The following is a 23,769-nucleotide window of genomic DNA, read 5'->3' on the forward strand; positions in this document are numbered from 1 at the left end:
GGTCAAAAAGGATCTTGCTGTGATTTATGTCATAGAGGCTTCTGCCTATGTTTTCCTCTAAGAGTTTTATAGCTTCTGGCCTTACATTTAGCTCCTAATCCACTTCGAGTTTATTTCTGTGTATGGTGTTAGGGAGTATTGTAATTTCATTCTTTTACATGTAACTGTCCATTTTCCCAGCAGCACTTATTGAAGAGGCTGTCTTTTCTCCATTGTATATTCTTGCCTCCTTTATCAAAAATAAGGTGAGCATATGTGCATGGGATTATCTCTGGGCTTTCTATCCTCTTCCATTGATCTATGTCTCTGTTTTTGTGCCAGTACTATACTGTGTTGATTACTGTAGCTTTGTCGTGTGGTCTGAAGTCTGGGAGCCTGATTCCTCCAGCTCTGTTTGTCTTTCTCAAGATTGCTTTGGCTATTCAGGGTCTTTTGTGTTTTCATATAAACTGTGAAAGTTTTTGTTCTTGTTCTGTAAAAAATGCCATTGGTAGTTTGATAGGGATTGCATTGAATCTGTAGATTACTTTGGGTAGTATAGTCATTTTCACAATGTTGATTCTTCCAATCCAAGAACATGGTATATCTCTCCATCTGTTGTATCATCTTTAATTTCTTTCATCAGTATCTTATAGTTTTGTGCATACAGGTCTTTTGGCTTTTTATGTAGGTTTATTTCTAGGTATTCTATACTCTTTGTTGCAGTGGTAAATGGGAGTGTTTCCTTAATTTCTCATTCAGATTTTTCATCGTTAGTGTATTAGAATGCAAGGCATTTCTGTGCATTAATTTTGTATCCTGCTACTTTACCAAATTCTTTGATTAGCTCTAGTAGTTTTCTGGTGGCATCTTTAGGATTCTCTATGTATAGTGTTATGTCATCTGCAAACAATGACAGCTTTGTTTCCTCTTTCCAGATTTGGATTCCTTTTAATTCTTTTTCTTCTCTGATTGCTATGGCTAAAATTTCCAAAACTATATTGAATAATAGTGGTGAGAGTGGCCAGCCTTGTCTTGTTCCTGATCTTAGAGGAAATGATTTCAGTTTTTCACTATTGAGAACGATGTTGGCTGTGGGCTTGTCATATATGGCCTTTATTATGTTGAGATAACTTCCCTCTATGCCTACTTTCTGGAGAGTTTTTATCATAAATGGGTGTTGAATTTTGTTGAAAGTTTTTTCTGCATCTTTTGAGATGATCATATGGTTTTTATTCTTCAATTTGTTAATATGGTTTATCACATTGATTGATTTGCGTATACTGAAGAATCCTTGCATTCCTGGGATAAACTCCACTTGATCATGGTGTACGATCTTTTTAATGTGCAGTTGGATTCTGTTTGCTAGTATTTTGTTGAGAATTTTTGCATCTATGTTCATCAGTGATACTGACCTTTAGTTTTCTTTCTTTGTGACATCTTTGTCTAGTTTTGGTATCAGGGTGATGGTGGCCCCATAGGATAAGTTTGGGAGTGTTCCTCCCTCTGCTATATTTTGGAAGAGTTTGAGAAGGATAGGTGTTAGCTCTCCTCTAAATGTTTGATAGAATTTGCCTGTGAAGCCATCTGGTCCTGGGCTTTTGTTTTTTGGAAGATTTTTAATCACAGTCTCAATTTCAGTGCTTGTGATTGGTCTGTTCACATTTTCTATTTCTTCCTGGTTCAGTTCCGGAAGGTTGTGCCCTTCTAAGAATTTGTCCATTTCTTCCAGGTTATCTATTTTACTGGCATATAGTTGCTTGTAATCTCTCATGATCCTTTGTATTTCTACAGTGTCAGTTGTTACTTCTCCTTTTTATGTCTAATTCTACTGATTTGAGTCTTCTCCCTTCTTTTCTTGATGAGTCTGGCTAATGGTTTATCAATTTTGTTTATCTTCTCAAAGAACCAGCTTTTTGTTTCATTGTTCTTTGCTATTGTTTCCTTCATTTCTTTTTCATTTATTTCTGATCTGACCTTTATGAGTTCTTTCCTTCTGCTAACGTTGGGGTTTTTTTTTCTCTAATTGCTTTAGATGTTAAGGTTAGGTTGTTCATTTGAGATGATTGTTGTTTCCTGAGGTAGGATTGTATTGCTATAAACTTCCCTCTTAGAACTGCTTTTGCTGTATCCCATAGTTTTTGGGTCATCGTGTTTTCATTGTCATTTGTTTCTAGATATTTTTTGATTTCCTCTTTGATTTCTTCTGTGCTCTCTTGGTTATTTAGTAGTGTATTGTTTAGCCTCCATGTGTTTGTATTTTTTACAGATTTTTTCCTGTAATTAATATCTAGTCACATAGCATTCAATCGGAAAAGATACTTGATAAGATTTGAATTTTCTTAAATTTACCAAGACTTGATTTGTGACCCAAGTTATGATCTATCCTGGAGAATGTTCCATGAACACTTGAAAAGAAAGTGTATTCTGTTGTTTTTGGATGGAATGTCCTATAAATATCAATTAAGTCCATCTTGTTTAATCTATCATTTAAAACTTGTGTTTCCTTATTTATTTTCATTTTGGATGACCTGTCCATTGGTGAAAGTGGAGTGTTAAAGTCCCCTACTATGGTTGTGTTACTGTCAATTTCCCCTTATGTATTAAGGTGCTCCTATGTTGGGTGCATAAATATTTACAATTGTTATATCTTCTTGGATTGATCCCTTGATCATTATGTAGTGTCCTTTTTTATGTCCTGTAATAGTCTTTTTTTTAAAGTCTATTTTGTCTGATATGGGAATTGGTACTCCAGCTTTCTTTTGATTTCCATTTGCATGGAATATCTTTTTCCATCCCCTCACTTTCAGTCTGTGTGTTTCCTTAGGTCTGAAGTGGGTCTCTTGTAGACAGCATATCTATGGGTCTTGTTTTTATATCCATTCCGCCAGTCTATGTCTTTTGGTTGGAGAATTTAATCCATTTACATTTAAGGGAGTTATCAGTGTGTATGTTCCTATTACCATTTTCTTAATTTGGGGGGGGTTGTTATTGTAGGTTTTTTCATTCTCTTGTGTTTCCTGCCTAGAGAAGTCCCTATAGCGTTTGTTGTAAAGCTGGTTTGGTTGTGCTGAATTCTCTTAGCTTTTGCTTGTCTGTAAATATTTTAATTTCTCTGTCGAATCTTGCTGGGTAGAGTAATCTTGGTTGTACATTTTCCCCTTTCATTGCTTTAAATATGTCCTGCCACTCCCTTCTGGCTTGCAGAGTTTATGCTGAAAGATCAGCTGTTAACCTTATGGGGATTCCCTTGTATGTTATTTGTTATTTTTCCCTTGCTACTTTTAATATTTTTTCTTCGTATTTAATTTTTGATAGTTTGATTAATATCTGTCTTGGGTTGTTTCTCCTTAGATTTATCCTGTATGGGACTCTCTGTACTTCCTGGACTTGATTGAGTATTTCCTTTTCCATATTAGGGAAGTTTTCAACTATAATCTCTCCCAGTATTTTCTCAGTCCCTTTCTTTTTGTCTTCTTTTTCTGGGACCCCTATAATTCAAATGTTGGTGCATTTAATATTGTTCCAGAGGTCTCTGAGCCTGTACTCAATTCTTTTCATTCTTTTTTCTTTATTATGCTCTGTGGTAGTTATTTCCACTATTTTATCTTCCAGGTCACTTATCCATTTTTCTACCTCAGTTATTCTGCTATTGATTCCTTCTAGAGAATTTTTAATTTCATTTATTGTGTTGTTCATCATTGTTTGTTTGCTGTTTAGTTCTTCTAGGTCCTTGTTAAACTTTTCTTGTATTTCCTCCATTGTATTTCCAAGATTTTGGATCATCTTTACTATCATTATTCTGAATTCTTTTTCAGGTAGACTGCCTGTTTTCTCTTCATTTGTTTGGTCTAGTGGGTTTTTAACCTTGCTCTATCATCTGCTGTGTGTTTCTCTTCCTATTTTGCTTACCTTACTGCGTTTGGCGTCTCCTTTTCGCAGGCTACAGGTTCATAGTTCCTGTTGTTTTTGGTGTCTGCTCCCAGTGGCTAAGGTTGGTTCAGTGGGTTGTGTAGCCTTCCTGGTGGAGGGCACTGGTGCCTGTTTTCTGGTGGATGAGGTTGGATCTTGTCCTTCTGGTAGGCAGGACTGCATCCAGCGGTGTGTTTTGGGGTGTCTGTGACCTTACTATGATTTTAGGCAGCCTCTCTGCTAATGGGTGGGGTTGTGTTCCATCTTGTTAGTTTTTTGGCAAAGGGTGTCCAGCACTGTAGCTTGTTGGTCGTTGAGTGCAGCTGGGTCTTAGCGAAGTCACCTCTCCCACTTCAGAGGCACAGGCCTGACACGTGCCTGGAGCACCAAGACCCTGTCAGCTGCACGGCTCAGAAGAAGAGAGAGAGAGAGAGAGAGAGAGAGAAAGAGAAGGAAAGAAGGAAAGAAGGAAGGAAGGAAGGAAGGAAAGAAGGAAGGAAGGAAGGAAGGAAGGAAAAAAATAGTTATTAAAATTAAAAAATTATTAAAAAATTAAAAATAATAAAAAAGAAAGAGCAACCAAACCAAAAAACAAATCCACCAATTATAACAAGCTCTAAAAGCTATACTAAGAAAAACAAAAAAAAGCATAATAAAAAAAACTTACCGACAGATCCATAGGACAAATGGTAAAAGCAATGTTATATAGACAAAAATCACACAAAAAAGCATACACATACACACTCAGAAAAAGAGAAAAAGGAAAAAAAATATATCTATATATATAAAAAAGCAAGAGAGTAACTAAATGAATAAACAAATGTACCAATGATAATAAAGTCTAAATACTAAACAAAGGTAAACAAACCAGAAACAAATTAGATGTAGAAAGCAAACCCCAAGTCTACAGTTGCTCCCAAAGTCCACCCCCCTTAATTTGGGATGATTCGTTGTTTATTCAGGTATTCCACAGATGCAGGGTATATCAGGTTGACTGTGGAGATTGAATCCTCTGCTCCTGAGGCTGCTGGGAGAGATTTCCCTTCCTCTTCTTTGTTCGCACAGCTCCTGGGGTTCAGCTTTGGATTTAGCCCTGCCTCTTTGTGTAGGTTGCCTGAGGGCATCTCTTATTTGCTTAGACAGGGCAGGGTTAAAGGAGCAGCTGATTTGGGGGCTCTGACTCACTTAGGCCAGCAGGAGGGAGAGGTATGGAATGTGGGGTGAGCCTGTGGCGGCAGAGGCCAGCGTGACGTTGCACCAGCCTCAGGCACGCTGTGTGTTCTCCTGGGGAAGTTGTCCCTGCATCACGGGATCATGGCAGTGGCGGGCTGTACAGGCTCCCAGGAGGGGAGGTGTGGATAGTGACTTGTGCTTGCATACAGGCTTCTTGGTGGCTGCAGCAGCAGCCTTAGCGTTTCTTGCCTGTCTCTAGTGTCCGCGCTGATAGCCGCGGCTCATGCCCGTCTCTGGAGTTCGTTTAGGGGGTGCTCTGAATCCCCTTTCCTCGCGCACCCCAAAACAATGATCTCTTGCCTCTTAGGCAGATCCAGAATTTTTCCTGGACTCCCTCCCCACTAGCTGTGGTGCAGTAGCCCCCTTCAGGCTGTGTTCACGCAGCCAGCCCCAGTCCTCTCCCTGGGGTCTGACTCTGAAGCCTGAGCCTCAGCTCCCAGCCCCCATCTGTCCTGGCTGGTGGGTGAGCAGAGAAGCCTCTAGCGCTGGTGAGTGCCGGTCGGCACCGATCCTCTGTGCGGGAATCTCTCCGCTTTGCCCTCTGCACCCCTGTGGCTGCGCTCTCCTCCGTGGCTCTGAAGCTTCCCCCTCCCCACCCAACCCCGTCTCCACCTGCGAAGGGGCTTCCTAGTGTGTGGAAACATTTCCTCCTTCACAGCTTCCTCCCAGAGGGGCAGGTCCCATCCCTATTCTTTTGTCTCTGTTTTTTCTTTTTTCTTTTGCCCTTCCCAGGTACATGGTAATTTTCTTGCCTTTTGGGAAGTCTGAGGTCTTCTTCCAGCATTCAGTAGGCGTTCTGTAGGAGTTGTTCCACACGTAGATGTATTTCTGATGTATTTGTGGGGAGGAAGGTGATCTCCATGTCTTAACTCCTCCACCATCTTGAAGGACTCTCTGGGAAGCGATTACTTTTAAGACACACAGGTGAATCTGTTCTCAGGCAGATTTGTATTTTTTAAGTTCTGTATAAATACTCCCTTAAAACTATCTATGGTTTTGCATTCCTTTTAAAGTCTTTGTCTCCAGAAATATTCTCCACCAACTTGAAGAGTACTGTTCTACCCTATTCTTATTCTTTTATGCATAAAATAGGCTTGCAGAGCATGCCTTTTATTCATACGTGTATTGTGTGCAGGGATGTTACTATGTTGGTGAACTTTGTGTTCAAGTGAACTTGACCACCCCACTTGACCACATTTACCAGAAACTCCCTGCCTGTGCACTTGTGTTCTATCAATACATCCCTCTCCTGCACACATGATGGGTTTCTGTTGGTGCCCATATTCAACCTCAGAATACTTTACAACTGGCAACTTATACTAGTTGATTGGAGCTGGCATTGGAGGCAATTCTCTGTCCTAGCAATTTTATTAGTTTTCTCAGTCAGCACACTTGTATCTTTTCTCTTTTTACAGTTCAGATTTTTAAATTTTTGTTTATTAATGAGGTTTTCTTTGGTTAAACTTATTATCCTTAAGTCAGATTGGAAATGTGTTTGTAGACAGTCCTCCATGGGTCTCTTGCTTTTCTTATATTTTGTGAACTGAAGTTTGGTTGCCTTTGATCTGGTTTGTTTTTTCAGTGTAATTCCTATAGTGAGCAGTATTGGAAGACGTAGTGATTCCCAGAGCAATGGTTAGATTTGCATATGACCTTGGAAGATAAGAGCTGGTTTCTCACTTTAGAGCAAAGGGATAGGTATGGTTACTGCCCCACTGCAGGGATTCATGTTCCCAAATCTCAGGGTTTCTGCTGTGTGTGCAGGTGTCAGCTGGCCCCACTTAAGTTGCTCTGTGAAAATTGGGACTCAGGGAACTGGAGCAAGAAAACACTGGGATTCTGTCCACTTCTGTTGTGATAAATTCCTGTGGTCCTGCTTCTGACTGCATTCAGCAGGTTGTGATAGACTAACTTGTTAGCTTGAAGTAGTAGGCTAAAATCTCAGGTCCTTCATTGTTCTTGGCAATAGGTAGGAAATACAAATAAAGAAGCAAATAAATAGCTATCAGAGTTCAGTTCAGAAATGTCATTTTATTCATGTTTTTCCTTTAAAAACTACATTATATATTATTTTTATAAAAGTAGCATAGATTTTTCAGATTTTATCTTAGGCTAAAATAAAGCTTTAACGTAATTTTGCTATTCATATTTAATGACAGTTTTAAAAGCATAATAAGCCATCTGTTTTTTCATATGCATATAAACTTGTATGTATATATATGCATATATTGGGGTGTGTGTGTTTGGTTTTGAAAAACCAAATCAGTCTTGCTTTGCTTTATCACATTTTCAAGAAATAATCTTAATTCCACATATGCCATCATGATGTATTATTTGCCTCTATTCCAGAATATTGGAAAGAAGATGACCTGCCAAGAGTTCATTGCAAACCTCCAAGGGGTAGATGAGGGTGGTGATTTCTCCAAGGATCTACTGAAAGTAAGCATTGAAATACTGGTATTTATTTATTTATTTATTCATATATTGAAGTATAGGTGATTTACAATATTATATTAGTTTCAGGTATACAACATAATGATTCAATATTTTTATAGATTATACTTCATTTAAAGTTATTATAAAATATTGACTATATTTCCTTTGCTGTACCATATATTCTTATAACATTTTTTTTATGCTTAGTAGTTTGTACCTCTTAATCCCCTACCCTTAAATACTGGTTTTTAAAATATGCTTATATTTTCAACTTACCTTTTAATCTAAAATAGACTAAGATCACTTAAGTATTTTGTTTTTTTCTTTTAGTTTTATTGGTGATGTTTCTGTTGGGCATTGTCCTTGATGTCCTTGATTAATAATTCCTAAAAGTCCACATTGTAATTGATAATACTGAGATAATAAGTAGATTTGGAATAATTGCTGATACAAATAGTGGGCATTTTTTGATTTACTTGACTGTCAGAACTTGAGAAAGATCACAAAGGTATATTCCTTATGGAAACAAAAAGCATTTGCAGACACTAAAGGAAGGAGTTCTGACTCTGCAGTTCTAGTCAGAAATCCACTCAGGTCATCTCTGGAAAGAGATTAAATTAAATCTGAGTAATTGTAGATTTCCTGAATTATTTGCACTCAGCTTTATTATTGGTAACAATTAGCATCTTTTTCCCTCTAGTCAGATTGTTTTCTAGGAGACAGAAACATCAACTTTGGAATTCATAGCATCCTGCAGCAGTATAAATGAGATGTGCATTTGATCAAGTGATTGATAATGGATGTGAATATTTTAGAAGTTCAGGATAAGATGTGTATGTTGAGAATGTGATTTTTACAGATTTCTGTTTGATTCTAACTTTCTTTTTAAAAACTTTATACACATGTATATTTCTTTTGGATTCAGTTATTTTGACTGAATTTGCTAAGAAGGGCAGCACATTTGAATCATGGTATAATATGGAAATGTACCAGCTGAAGGATAAGTCCTTTATTATGTTTTTTTGTGACTTTTAAACTACATAATATGTAGAATCAAGTTCTGCCAGATTTGGAAAGACATATATACTTTGAAAAATGAAAGAAGGTGTAAAAATGGCATTATGAGATTCCAAGTCTTACTGGCTTTAATTGCAGCTCATTAAAAAATTATATTATGAAAAAAGCAGGAAGAAATGTATCTTCAGCTTACTATATAAGGAAGGTATTTTTTAAGCCTTTTCTTTATAGAATAAATGCTGCCGTTTCTGAAGCTACAATTCCAAATGGGAGTGGGAAGTAAAAGGTGTTGGATTGAGACTTAATAAATATGTTCTGTGCATCCATGGAAGTTATACAGTAGACACATGTTAACAGGTCTTTTTTCAGTCTAGTGGTACTAGCATGGAAAATAACAGTCTTTCTAGGAGAGGATTTGTGAGGCTTTTATCAAGTTATGTCAGCAATGAAAATTGACAGGTATAATTTTTACAGTGAAGCTCTTAGACTTTAGTGGTAGGCTTATGGTAACGTTTGTGACTGTGGGTACATAGTGGGCAGATTTAGAGCATGTTTGATGGAGCTTTCTGAACCAAATGTAGTTAATGTACAGTGCAGTGGCTACCATTCTCCTTGGGGTAAACATGTTCTTTGATTTAGTCAGCGAAGAATTTGCTGGCTGATTTGTCACAGTTGTACAGTTTGAGATCACGTTTACAAATCTCAGGGAAAAATATGTGTTATACTGTTCTTTATTTACTGTGTGGGAAGATGACAGTGAAGTGACACTGAAAATGACAGTGGCATTTAGCATGGAAATTGTCAAGTAAAATATTGATTCCTTTTTATAACAAACCCCAGCCACTCACCCATCCAAGAGGAGAGTTTTCCATTTCAGTAGGAATCTGGATTTTATTGCAGTTTCTTCAAACCGTTGGTTTCATTTCACTCTTTTGTGTGGCCAGCCCTCTTCCCTGCTCCTTCTCCCTTTCCCTCCCTTTCTGCCTCCCTCTTTCTTCCTCTCTGTTTCTCTTTACTTCTGTCTTTTCCTTTCTCCTTTGTTTTCTCTTTCTCTCTTTCATATCTTTCTTTCTCTCCTCCCCTCCCACCAGAACTCTCTCTCTCTCTCTCTTTCAATAGCTAACTCTTCATTCCTTGTTGAGATAAATTATTGGGTGGAATATTAATTGGCATTTAGGGGGACAATATTATACACATGCCACACAAACAGATACATACGTACAGATAAACACAAACATGTTTGGTATCATCTTACAGGTTCTGACTAACCCCTTTCTGTCTTCTGCCACCCCCTCCCCAACTTAAAAAATTACAGGCATGTCCTACATGCAGTTTAATTTATGACGTAAGATATTTAAAGTTACATGGATCAAACCAATAAATGGTTATTGCTACATATTGACCTTATTACTTTTAGATTTCTTTGGATCAAAAGTAGCATTTGGATTTATGTCTGTTGTTCAGATTTCTTTGGACCGGAAGTAACATTTCAACTTACATCTGTTCAGTGTGGTTGCGTAGTCAGGAATATTTATTGAAGGTCCACTGTGTGTTCAGGTGTGGACTTGGAGAACGTGTCAGAACCAAATGGGCCCCTGTCCTCAGAGATCATAAACTACTGAAAACGATGGAGGGTCCTTTCTCCCTTAACATGGACAGTTATTCCATATTAAAATAAAAATATAAACTGAATTCTGCTGTTGTCAATGGAAATGGTTACAGAAAAATAGACCTTAACGTACTTAAAGGTATGCACAATGAGGAACTTGTTTCAAGCCTTCAAATTCAGAGACTTGAGTTAATATTTTGCTTTAAATTTGCCTTAAGGTACATGAAAAGGATAGATAATGGTATATTGAGCCCTTTTTACAATTTACAATTCCACTGCTGTTTCCCTTTTCACTCAAATGACCTAAAACAGATACATGAGTATATGAGTGCTTTGTGCAAATAAGAGTTCTCCCCCGACAGGTTGCTTAGAGCATAAGTTATAGATATCTATGGCATAAAATGGAAAAAGTTGGGTACCAAAAGACAGCCAGTGATAGAATATTATTTAGGTTCTTTAAACTTGAAACTGGCTGGGAGGATGTGATGTTTGAGATGGGTCTTCATTTGAAAAATAGGTACAGTTTTAGTAGGAGACTTATTTTGATTTTTATTTAGGTTAATATTCCACTTCATCTCCCCCCCCCGTTTCCTCTCCATAGACATTAATGTTCTTTCTTTCTTTCTCATTAGCACCCCTGACTATTTCCTCACCAAATCAAGACCAAACTATGCCAAACCATCTGGCGTGTTTTATGGCTCCACAGGGCCTCCCCATCCCAATGCTTGGATGTGGTTTGCCTTCAGGCATCATTGGGGATGAGGTGGAAAAAGTTCTGATAGATTTAATAGGACATCCCTAAAACTCTAATAAAAATCATCAGGACATAAATAGAAGAGGATGAGAATGTGAAATGTGGGCCAGCTCTGGGTTGGAGGCTGAACTTCCTGAGAGACATGAAAGCTTGAGGATTATGACTATGGTCTTGGGAACTGTACGACTGGATTCCAGTCCCAGCTCCTCTCTCTGATTAGCCTAGTGATTGTGAGCAAATTCACTTAAACTTTGTCTCTTGATTTCCTCATCTATGAAACGGGTGGTTTTATTAGCACCCACCTCATCTAGTTGTTTTAATAATTGAATCAGTTAATAATATATAAACTCTTTAGAGACCTAGCATGTGTTAGGTATTATAAGTTTTTATTTTTAATATTACTTTATTCTTTACCTATCTCAAAGTGGACTGGACAAGGACTCCACCCCTTCCTGTGAGTATTTGGACCCAAGGTGTTTTACATGTCCTAGGGTTGAGTGGGATTAGCGTCAGTAGACAAGACCTCTATCCCCCATCCCTTTTCAGCCTAAACACACACATCATCTTGGTCTTTAACAGGAAGCATTTGTGACCTTGACCTTGAGCATTGCCTCCTTTTGTGGTAAGATTTTTAATCCTCGTCATTTATGGCTTCCTTTCTTTCTAAAGACTTGTTGGTTCCAAAGAATGGCCATTGAAATCCTTCACTGGAGGTATTATTCAGTGAAGTCTGTCTTGACATTCTGTAGGCACCTGACAATGAACCTTGGTTAACCCTGTGTTTTCTGCCTTTTTACCTTGTTAGCAACAGTGCCTTTCTCTCGCACCTTATCCCTCTTGGAACATTTTTATACCTTAGGTTTGGTTTGGGTATTGGATGCTGCAACAGCGGAGAGACTAAGGAGAGTTTGGAGTTAAACTGGTCCTGAGATCATGAAGAACCTTTGAGGAAGCAAATAAGTTCTGGTCCTCTTAAAGATCCCAAGAAAATCCTGGGATATAAATGGGGATGTGAATTATTTGAAGTGACTTCAAATCCCTGGGGAAGAAGTGTTGCTGTATGTCTCCCTGCTCTGTGCGTTCTCCAGATAGAGAGCCCTGGGTCAGAAGGCTCATCGGTTTAACGGTCTTGCCCGTCAGTTTTTATAGATTCTTGACTGTGTTATCCTGAGGATCTCTTCCACCCAGTCTCATCAGGGGCAGATTCTAAGAACTAGTGAGAGTGTTGACATGTAATCACATGCATGTTTCTGAAGCGCTTTGTAGAATAATCTTTAAAAATTTTCTTGATCATCCTCTATCTCATGCTCCAAGTGTAGCACCTTGCTTCTTTGCCTTTCTGTTTCCCAAGTTTTTTTCTTCTGAGTTTCCTATTAACCTCTATTCTTGATTTTAACAGAAAAGCTACATTTGAATCTTTAGTCCAGTTTGCTTTTCATTTCTAACTTTGGTTAGAAATGGTACATTACATGTTGGAAGAGACTTCGGGACTTTGGGGGTGACTACCAGTTATTTACATGTCTAGAGGGGAAGTAGCCATTTCATAATATATTTACATGAAAGAAGAGAAGAAACAATAGGAAATAAGAGAAAAGGAGCCAGTGAAAAGTGGCATAGGAGCACACTGGGTGAAAAGTCAGTCAGTTATTGGCTGCACAATAAAATCATTTTGAAGAGCTCCAGACTGAATATTTTTGGCAATGAAACATGAAACCCATGTTTTCTATCCGAGCTTCCTTATTGCCCCCTACCATTTGATACTCAGACAATGGTCTCCTTAATATTTTTGTCCTGGTCATGGTTAGGTTTATATTTTTTTTTCCTTGAGCAGCAGTTGAATTCAGTAGGTGCCAACAAGAATTAGAAGAAAAATAAGGCAAATAATCGAATTCAGGAGTTTTTACATCATCTTAATTATAGAGAGGACAAACAAGAAAACGCCCAAGTCTTTCAAAATGATTTTAATATAACTAAAAAACAAAACTGAATACATTTTGCAGAGTATTTTAAAACATACCTTCTCCTAAATCAGCTTAAATACACAGGTAGCTTTAAGAATAAAGCAAGGTAAATAATCTTGCTTGGGTAAGTCAATGACATGTCCCCCTTTCAGGCTATTGCTTATGATTATATGTTTGACTTCAGAGTATTTTTCAGAAATTTAATTTTTTTTTAGAAATTGTTTGCTTCCATCTTTCTTACTTGGGAATTTATTAACTCTGAAATTAGTTGCAGTCTCTTAAGGGAGACCAAAAGTTTTTTCACTCTCTTAGGTTTGTAGTTAATGGTGAAGTGTGTGTGTTGGGGGTTTAGGGGGTGTGGGGTAAGGGGGAGTAGTAATTAAATTGAAATAGTGTAAATCAGTGTGCCTGGCTTAGTGGAATTCACATGATTCATTCCACTAGTGGAATAATAATAGTGAATTAAATTGTTACATATTCCAATTCAAGAACATGGTATATTTTTCCATCTGTTTGTGTCATCTTCAGTTTCTTTCATTAGTGTCTTAGAGTCTTCGGAGGCAAAGGAGTCTTTGCCTCCTTAGGTAGGTTTATTCCTAGGTATTTTATTCTTTTTGATGCAATGGTAAATGGGATTATTTCCTTAATTTCTCTTTCTGATCTTTTGTTGTTAGTGTATAGAAATGCAACAGGTTTCTGTATATTGATTTTGTATCCTGCAACTTTACCAAATTCATTGATGAGCTCTAGTAGTTTTCTGGTGGCATCTTTAGGATTTTCTATGTATAGTATCATGTCATCTGCAGACAGTGACAGTTTTACTTCTTCCTTTACAATTTGGATTCCTTTTATTTCTTTTTCTTGTCTGATTGCTGTGGCTAGGACTGTGTTGAATAAAAGTGGCAAGAGTGGGCATCTTTGTCTTTTTCCTGATCTTAGAGGAAATGCTTTCAACTTTTCACCTTTGAGTATGATGTTAGCTGTGGGTTTGTCATATATGGCATGGCCTTTAGTATGTTGAGGTTTGTTCCCTCTATGCCCATTTTCTGGAGAGTTTTTATCATAAATGGATGTTGAATTTCATCAGAAGCTTTTTCTGCATCTATTGTGATGATCATATGGTTTTTATTCTTCAGTTTGTTAATGTGGTGTATCACATTGATTGATTTGTGAATAATTGAAAAATCCTTGCATCCCTGGGATAAGTCCCACTTGATCATGGTATGTGATCTTTTTAATATATTATTGGATCTGGTTTGCTAGTATTTTGTTGAGGATTTTTGCACCTATGTTCATCAGTGATATTGGCCTGTAATTTTCTTTTTTAATCAATATTGTTAAAATGGCCATGCTACCCGAGGCAATCTACGGATTCAGTGCAATCCCTGTCAAAATAATAATAGCATTTTTTTTCACAGAACTAGAAGAAATAATTTTAAAATTTATATGGAAACACGAAAGACCCTGCATAGCCAAAACAATCTTGAGAAAGAAGAAGAGAACTGGGGGAATCACATTCCCTGACTTCAGACTATACAACAAAGCTACAGTAATCGAAACAGTATGGTACTGGTGCAAAAACAGATACATAGATCAGTGGAACAGATTAGAGAGCCCAGAAATAAACCCACACACCTATGGTCAATTAATCTATGACAAAGGAGGCAAGATTATACAGTGGAGAAAAGACAGTCTCTTCAATAAGTGGTGCTGGGAAAACTGTATAGCTACATGCAAAAGAATGAAAGTAGAACATTCTCTAACACCATATACAAAAATAAACTCAAAATGGATTAAAGACCTAAATGTAAGACTGGATACTATAAAACTCCTAGAGGAAAACCTAGGCAGAACACTCTTTGACATAAATTGTAACAATATGTTTTTGGATCTGTCTCCTAAAGTAAAGGAAATAAAAGCAAAAATAAACAAATGGGACCTTTAAACTTTAAAACTTTTTCATAGCAAGGGAAACCATTGAGAAAACAAAAAGGCAGTATACTGAATGGGAGAAAATATTTGCAAATGATATTATCAATAAGGGGTTAATACCCAACACATATAAACAGTTCATACAACTCAACATCAAAAAAACTAACAATTTGATTAAAAAAGGGTGGAAGACCTGAATAGACATTTTTCCAAAGAGGACATGCAGATGGCCAGGAGGCACATGAAAAGATGCTCGATATCACTAATCATCAGGGAAATGCAAATCAAACTACAATGAGATAACACCTCACACCTGTCAGAATGGCTGTCATCAAAAAGAACACAAATAACAAACGTTGGCAAGTGTGTGGAGAAAAGGGAACCCTTTGTACACTGTTAGTTGGAATGTAAATTGGTGTAGCCACTGTGGAAAACAGTAGAGAGGTTTCTCAAAAAACTAAAATTAGAACTACCATATGACCCAGCACATCCACTCCTTAGCACATATTTTAAAAAAAAACAAAAACACTAATTTGAAAAGATACATGTACCTCACCATTCATAGCAGCATTATTTACAATGGCCAAGTTATGGAAACACCTTAAGTGTCCACCAGCAGATGAATGGATAAAGAATACGATGGAATACTACTGAGCCATAAAAAAGAATGAAATTTTGCCGTTTGCAGCAACATGAACAGACTTGGAGAGCGTTACGTTAAAGTGAATAAAGTCAGACAGAGAAAGACAAATCCAAACACTGTATGCTGTATCTAAAAAAGACAACAAAGTAGTGAAAAAAGAAGCAGATTCGGGCTTCCCTGGTGGCGCAGTGGTTGAGAGTCCGCCTGCCGATTCATGGGACACGGGTTCGTGCCCCGGTCCGGGAAAATCTCACATGCCGCGGAGCAGCTGGGCCCGTGAGCCATGGCCGCTGAGCCTGCGCGTCCGGAGCCTGTGCTCTGCAACGGGAGAGGCCACAACAGTGAGAGGCCCGCGTACTGCAAAAAAAAAAAAAAAAAAAAAAGAAGCAGATTCACAGGTACAGACAAGAAACGAGTGATTACTGGTCGGGGGTGGGGGGGGATGGCAATATGGGGGTGGGGAGTGAGAGGTACAAACTGTTGGGTGTAAGAAAGGCTCAAGGATGTATTATACAATATAGGGCATAGAGCCAATATTTGGTAATAACTGCCAACGGAAAGGAACCTTAAAAATGATATAAAAATTTTTTTTAGAAAGTTAAAATAATTGTTACATATTCTATTAGTTAGAATCCCAATAAAATGTTACTATTTAGATGTGTTTGTTTTCCTTTGCTTTCCCAAAAAACAGAATTTAGATGTGGTTCATTTAAAAGAAGTTTCTGAAAATGCATGTATCCATTACTTAACATATGTAGTTGGCTGAAACCATTGTATGTTTTGTTTTAAATACAATTTTCTTATTTGCTATTCTTAGGAAACAGTAGCTTGTGAAAATGATGGAGAAATTAGCCAGGAGGGTAGCACTTAAACAAACAGATCCAAAACATCAAAAGAGAAAAACACATTTTAAATAAAGTTTAATGTATCTTGTTGGAAAAAGGAAGAAACGTAATTAGGAAATATAAAAATTATACTATGCAGGTTCATAACCATTAGGCTTTTAATCAATTACAGTTGTATATAGGGGTAAGCAAAAAAAAAAAAAAAAAAGATTAAACCATTAAAGATGGTTTAACCAGCCATTAAAGATTCAAACAATTTTGTAAAAGCTCGAACTCTGAAAAGTACCTGTTTGCACGTAGTGACAGCAAGAGCTGTAGGATTTTTCTCAAAAAGAGAGAGCAAAGCTAGCTCAGCTTTCAGAGTTCCATTGACCTATCTAATTTGACCCTTTCAGCTAGGGAGAAGATTAACAGTTTAACACTGACAATTGCCCTATTTTTCTTTCTACCAAAAGGCTGACCCTAAGCAGCATTTCTCCCCCATTTTGCTCTCTCCTCTTTCATCTTTGCTTCCAGTGTTATCAAATTAGGACAAGTATAAATGGGGAAATCTGAGTAAGATCGGGGTTTTCAATGTCAGTACTCTGGTTGTGATATTGTACTGTAGTTTTGCAAATGTTACCATTGGGGGAAGCTCGGTAAAAGGTATAAGAAATCTATTATCTCTTACAACTGCATGTGAATCCACAATTATTTCAATAAAACTTTCAGTGAGAAGGAAGTTCCATTTCCCTCCGTTCAGCCAGAGATTTAGGCATCATACAAGGATGAGTTTCATGAAGTTTTCCTACTCTTTCAAACTTTACTGCTCTTTCATTACTCTTTCACAGCAGTGAGTGTCACGATGCTTAAGCTTAAGCTATAATGGTGTAGCAGCATTAAAAACAGTGCTTTTAAGAAAAAGGCGATGGGGAATTATTTTAAAGAGTTGAAAGGCAGAAAGTCACATGAGTCCATTTAAAAAGATTATTATTATTACTCTGGGATCTGTGGAGAACTGTTTGAAAGGAAGTGGGAGTGAAAATGGGGAAGATGGTGAAGAAATGGTTGCAGTTGTCCACGCGAGAAGGGTTGGCGGCTAGGACGTGGGTGGCGACAGTAATAAGGGAATGATTTTAAATTGTTTTGAGATGTTATTAGCATTTATGTTACTAAATTATTTTCCAAGTTGCCCCTCTGTCCCTTCCTATATCACCTGTGTTCTAAACTGCATGAAATAAAGAGCAATAAAAAGTAGGAAGAGCCTGTCTGCTTCTTCTGAGTTAATGCTTGGTCTTTGTGCCGCTTTGTGCCTCTGTGAAGACCTCGGCCTGGCCACGCAGGCTTTTCAGTTTTCTCGTGTGTAACGTGGGTAGTAAGGCCTTCCTCCAGGAGTGATTGTGAGGATTGGCAAGTGCATCCCCGTGTTGTCACATGGCTCTCGTCTCTGTGACAGGGTTGTGGGAGTCCTGGGCTCCACACCTGTCCTCTTGCTGCTGCTGATGAGTGATGGCGCCTCAGTCATGGTTTCTTGGTTTGTAAAATGAGATATGTGGGCCGTGCCCATAATTTTCAGGTTTTCAGTTCAGGCTCCTTTTAGCCCACAGTATCTGGGGTCACCTTGCCCTGTCCCCACTCCCCACTGGGACCAGAACTCCTTGCTCTGTTTTTTTGTTGTGCTCAAACTTACTCATGTACAGTGTCTTCTGAGCAAAATATTTTGTAGCAGAGAATAAGCTGGAAAAACTCTATACGTGGTCTTTACGGATTCTCAGTCTAAGTATTAGGAGTGTTCTTAATGTCATTTTTTTTCTTTGTAAACTCAAATCACATCACTCAAGTTTTAACTTTTATGTTATATTTATTGGTTCAGACAAGTATGTATTTAATAGTGAAAGTTCAGATTTAAATTCAAGAAAATTACCTTTGTTGTGTCAGCATTCTCAAAGGATTACTCCTGAAGAATTATATGAGAGGAAGAAACAGGCCACAGTCTGAAAACAGTCTGAATTTTTTATAAATGAAAAGCCTGAAGTGAATTCTCAGAAATACTTGATCTGAGTTATATTTGGAGTTTGCAGTTGAAAATAGGAACTGAGGGGTGGTATTTAAGTGTAGCTAAAAAAAGAGCATCAACTGTTGCCTGGAGTAGGTGAGCTCTCTCCAAGAGAAGGTCCTGGAGACCTGGTAGCAACAGTCTCTATGGAGGAAACGGGCTTGAATGCTTATTCTGGTATAAGCAGGAGAGCCTTTTAAGAGAAAAGCTATGTTAGCAGCTTTTTAAGAGAAAAGCTTTAGAGGTTCTGGCTTAAAATATGGAATGTAGCTTTGTTCAGTAAAACGAATCAATCTGAGGTGTGATACAGGGTTCGTGGTGTGTTTCTGCTCTGGTTTCCCTGTGGAGATCTGGTTGCAGGCTGTTGCTTCCAGTCGCGTGCTGGCCTGGACAGACAATGCTGCTGCTTCTGGTGTAGTTCAGACCTTGAATGGAAGACGGTGACGATGAGGAAGATAATACTTGGAAGCTGCTGAAGGTCTATATCTCGTGTTCATGCTTTAAAACAATCTATTAAAAAGAATTCTCTTAGAACATTTTGACAGAACAGATGCTGCTTAAAGCGTACAAACAGATTTTTAACCAAAAAAAAAAGAAGAAGAAGAAGAAAAGAAAAGAGTTTGAGTAGGGGAAAGGGGAGGTAGTCATTAAGGGTCCTGTAATGGAGTATTAATGATTCCCAGATAGATTCCATTTTAATTTGATCATAAAGAAATGCTACAGAATTTCATATTCAGATGCATCCATAGAAGTTAGAATGGTCACATGTTTGGAACATTTTTAAATTTCATAATATAGTCCACCCAGGTTGGTGCTCCTGTCACTCAGGCATGAACATGTGGTATTGATATGAATGTAATGGGTCACATTGTGAATTTAAACTGTCCTCCTTTTGCTTATGATATACCAGATGGGGACAGCAGTGATGGGCTTCTTTTAACAGGCCTGCAATTCAATGGCAAATGAAGTATCACAGCAAATAGTCCATCCTAAACACAGGAATTACCTGTCCATTGAGGACACAGAGACACAGATTTTAATTTAAAGGCATTTGTAGCTGTACAGTACAGAATTTCACAAAGGAAAACAATTTGTTTTGTGGTTGTATTAATGCTTCACTTATGTAAAGGTCAGTTGTCTGGAAAAGACTCAGAAGTTGAAAACACAAAAAAATTAAAATAGAAGTAACTCTGAACAGCCAGAATAAATAGGTGTTATACAGAGTCTGTGTAACAAACCTTACAAATTTTACTCAGACCCTCATTTATGGTCTATTTTCAATAATAACCAGAATTGTTACTTCTTCAAAATTTTGGCCTAATCTTCCTCCCTGGCGTATCCTAAGCCAATGGGCACTTAGATGCCATTATACAGACAGCTGCCTAAAACCGCGCGCTGTACCTGCCACTGCTTATCTCAGAGTCAGCTCACCTTTTCTAAAACAAATTTAATAAAACACAGTATCCAGGTTGTTATTTAAATTTTTAAATTGAACTTATTTTGAAGAAACAATTGTTTTCCCAGTTTAGCCAGGAATTAAAAGGATAATGTTGCATGGAGTGCTGTCAGTTGGATAGATGGACCTTAGCAAGAAGTGATTTGATGATGAGGTGAAGAGAAAGAGAAAACTTAAAAAGCCCTGGATCTCCACATGGAGCAGCTGGAGTTGTTTTGATGAAGGGCAGGCAGAGCTGAGTAGGCAGCAGCTTCTCAGAGTGTGTTACAGCCCAGCGGAGTAATGGATGGACTTAGAGAGCCACCAGGAACGTTACATCATGTTTACTCAGTTTGATTAAGGAGACAGGAGAGTGAAATGATTTAGAAAGATTGCCAGCAACTATTTTATAAAGGTTTTTCCATTTAAAGAAATTAGCTTCAATCAGAAAATCCACTAATATAGAATAATTCATTTCTCTACCGAAAAACATTCTTGAACTTCATTTTTGGTCAATGTTGGATTTTTATTGTTGCTATTTTAAAGCTTTTTGTTTATTCTAGTTGTTTTAACATTTACCCTCCTCTCACACTTCCCCCAGATAGCGGCATAGTTTTTGTGCTGTAATGCTGCTTTTTCAGAAACACCAGGAAACACCTCGCAAGGAGGTATCTTTGGATGGTGCAGTGCACTATGCCCCTGACCAGTGGAAGCACCTTCTCCTGTGGGTCCTCAGCACCTCACCAGACCACCTGTGGGGAGGCCCCCTCAGCACCTCACCAGACCACCTGTGTGTCCCCTCTGCACCTAATGAGACCACCAGTGGGGAGGTCCCATCCCTTCCCGCTCTTTCCCAGATGAATGAGCTGCTGTGCCTATCCCCACACACTGCCACGTGAGGATGACCACCACGGATGCCCCACCTACTCCTGGGGCAAGTCATTTCACCACAGGGTCTCTTAATGCTGGAAGCAACCGGAAGCATTTATTCCTTGAGAGTGCAACATATATAAGTTGTTACTCTTCTTCCCCTCTTTTTCTTTCTTTTTCTTTCACTTCCAGAAACACAAGTCAAAGGTAAATCTCTATACCCAAAATACTACCTTGAAGGGTTATTTGCATTTCAGGTTGTTAGTCATATGTTGTAGACTTGGGCAAAAAAGTCATCTTTGGAAAGGGTCATGGATTCTGAGATGCCTGACTTTGGATTAGATGGTATTGCTTGTTATTTGCGTGTGACCTCCTCCCTGCCCCTATTCTTAAGGGCGGGGACTATGTCTTGCCCTTATACCTAGTATAATTCCAGGACAAATCAGATATTCAACAAATAATTTGTGACAGAAATGATTGCAGTTTTATATAAAACCCATTACTGTGATTTCTGACCATGTGAACACCATGTGACCAACTTGATGTTGTATGCAGAACTGTCAATGTATACATACAACCATCTTTTCTTGTCTTTTATTTTTTTGAGGGGGGATCCATAGTTTTAATCAGATTTTCAGAAGGACCTTTGTTCCCCCCAAATATTGATAGCTATAGACCTAGGACTCTCCCAGAGTGTAGACTTGTACCTTGTTGTTTCAATTAAAATAAACAAAATATTTAGGAGAAAGGATTTTTCTTTCCCCTCTGTACTTTGTTCATTCATTGAGGCCCTGATATGCGCCCAGTCTCTGTGCTGGATTCATGGGTGCAGCCCTTAATAAGACAGACACAGGCCATGCCCTCTTGGAGCTTAGAATTGGCAGAGAAAACAAATATTGAACCCATGATTATGCAGATCATGAAATGCTTTACTCAAAATTACACACTTATTGTGTTTAGTTACGGAGGGCAGACTTAGTAGATTTGCCATATATGGCGAAAGTCAGAAGCTGGATCAAGGTGAAATCTGAGATGACTTCGTTGGCATTAGCTCTCCTTTGCTGCTCGGGTTTAGCTGCCATGTGGAAATTGGCGGCATTTGGCACCTCGGGGGTCATGGAAAGTCAGGCCTCTGTGCGTGTTTCTTGAGCACTACCTCTACGGTCAGCGCCTTACGTTTGTGGATGAAAAGCCTGGAGACGCGGAGAGGGAGCGGCCGGCGGGGTGCGGGGTGTGGTTTTGCCCGAATCAAAGATGGCCGCCGGGAGTGCAGCCTCGCGCAGTTTCACGTCAGGTTCTGGAGCTGGGGGAGCCTCGGGTTGCTCTCAGCGCCTCTTCACGAAGCTGGCGTAAGGCAAAGAGGCGCCTCTGGAAGAGGCCAGACGCGGGTGGCTACGCTCTGGGCAGGGGCCGCGTCTACGCCTCCGCTCCTAGCTGCTGATCTGGCGGCCTTGCGAGTGTAAGTGGAGAGAGGCTTTGAGGAAGCCGTCTGTGCTCCCAGTGCGTCCCCGTTTCCTCAGCTTCCTTGGCTTTAGGAGTGAAAAGTGAGATTAGGCCCTGGTTGCCCCGACATTGCCCTCGCGCTGTCACTTTCCGGTGGCCAGGCATAGCCAGGAGGTCGGCGGCTGCAGCTTCCACTGCGGACTCTCCACGGTCACACTCGTATTGGCTCAGCGTGTTGGTGCCCGGCTCGGTCCTCCTGGCGCTCACACTCTAGTTGCAGAACTGAATGGACACACGTGAACTGTTGGGTATCAGTTAAAGAGTAATTAAAGGTTAAAAGGTGTGGTCTCATACTGTTAATTAGCAGTGAATGTCGCTTGGCCGTTGGAGCCATCCCCAAATATTTTCTAGCGAAAGTAGCCTCGTATTGCTCAGAACAACCCGTGACCTTTTGTACCTTTCATAAAAACTAATCGCTGCCTTCGTTGTATAGATCATGCACACGTATTATCTTTCCTGGTAAACTGCATGTTATGGAATATATACATATGTAGCTATCGTGAGCCCGCACGAGAATGTTCATAGCAGCATTGCTTATATTAGTGAAACAGTTTAAATGTCCACTTACAGGAGACTGGATGAACAAGTTACATTATTGGACAAATTGCCATACACAGAATGCTAAAAGATGGAAATTAATGAACTAAAACTATTAGTAATATTGATTTAGAGTTCATTAACATAATATTGAGAAAAAAGCAACTTACAGAAAGAGGTATATGGTATACCATAGATAAATAAATGTTTAAACACACAAAAAAAGGTGAAATCTGATAGGATTCATGAGTTTCTACTTTGCTAAAGACTGTGCTAAATATATTGGGGGAAGCAAGGATGACTAAGATGTGCAACCAGCCTTGGAGAAATTCTTAATCTAGTCTAGTGGTTCTCAACTCTGGCTACACATTAAGATCATTTGAGACGAGGGGAGAAAAAGTAGGCAACTGACATATTCTCACTCAGGTAGGAACTCTTAAAATGGTATGGACACTTTGGAGAAAGGTGTTTAACTAAACATACATTTACCCTATGATCCAGCAGTTCAAGAGGAATGAAAACACGTCACAAGAATATTCATAGCAGCTTTATTCATAATAGCCCCAAACTGTACACAACCCAGACATCCATCAGCTGGGAATGGGTAAACTATGGTATAGCCTTACAGTGTGATACTCAGTAGAAAGGAGTGGAGTACCAATATACACAACATCATGGAGAAAGAAACCGTAAACCAGTGTATGCAATGCATGATTTTGTTATATGGAATCCTAGTATAGGCAAAACTAACGTACGGTGGAAAATAAAAATCAGAACCATGGTTTACCCTGGGGATGTGAGGATGGGAATTACCTGGAAATGAGCTTGCAGGAACTTTCTGAGGTGATGCTAATATTAAAAAATGTTGGGAAAAGTGTCACTTGCAGAGCTATAAATAAAAATTTGATGTTTTCTTCCTGCTCTCCCCTCTTCTCCCTCAGAAATTTTAACTGGGAATGGGGTCCATATGCATTTTAAAAGCTCCTCCGATGATTCTGATGTCCACTGAGATTTGAACTGTTAAATAGGATAAAGTACAAAAGAAAGCTGTTGTTAACAAATTACCAC

General features: G+C 38.7%; 1 protein-coding gene across 7 annotated transcripts in view; it reads left to right on the forward strand.

Annotated features, from left to right (window-relative positions):
* The window catches only part of PSD3 (pleckstrin and Sec7 domain containing 3), a 499,749-nt gene that overhangs the window by 223,008 nt on the left and 252,972 nt on the right, over positions 1–23,769 (forward strand). For 5 of the 7 annotated variants that reach the window (XM_060291626.2, XM_060291630.1, XM_060291628.1 and 2 more), the window contains exon 8: positions 7,473–7,563. In XM_060291626.2, the coding sequence (XP_060147609.1) occupies positions 7,473–7,563 (91 nt within the window). The remainder of the gene's footprint in view (positions 1–7,472; positions 7,564–23,769) is intronic. The other 2 variants (XM_030834855.2, XM_060291629.1) reach the window with 1 other exon arrangement.

This window comes from Globicephala melas, chromosome 21 (assembly GCF_963455315.2).
Source record: "Globicephala melas chromosome 21, mGloMel1.2, whole genome shotgun sequence".
Classification (NCBI taxonomy): domain Eukaryota; kingdom Metazoa; phylum Chordata; class Mammalia; order Artiodactyla; family Delphinidae; genus Globicephala; species Globicephala melas.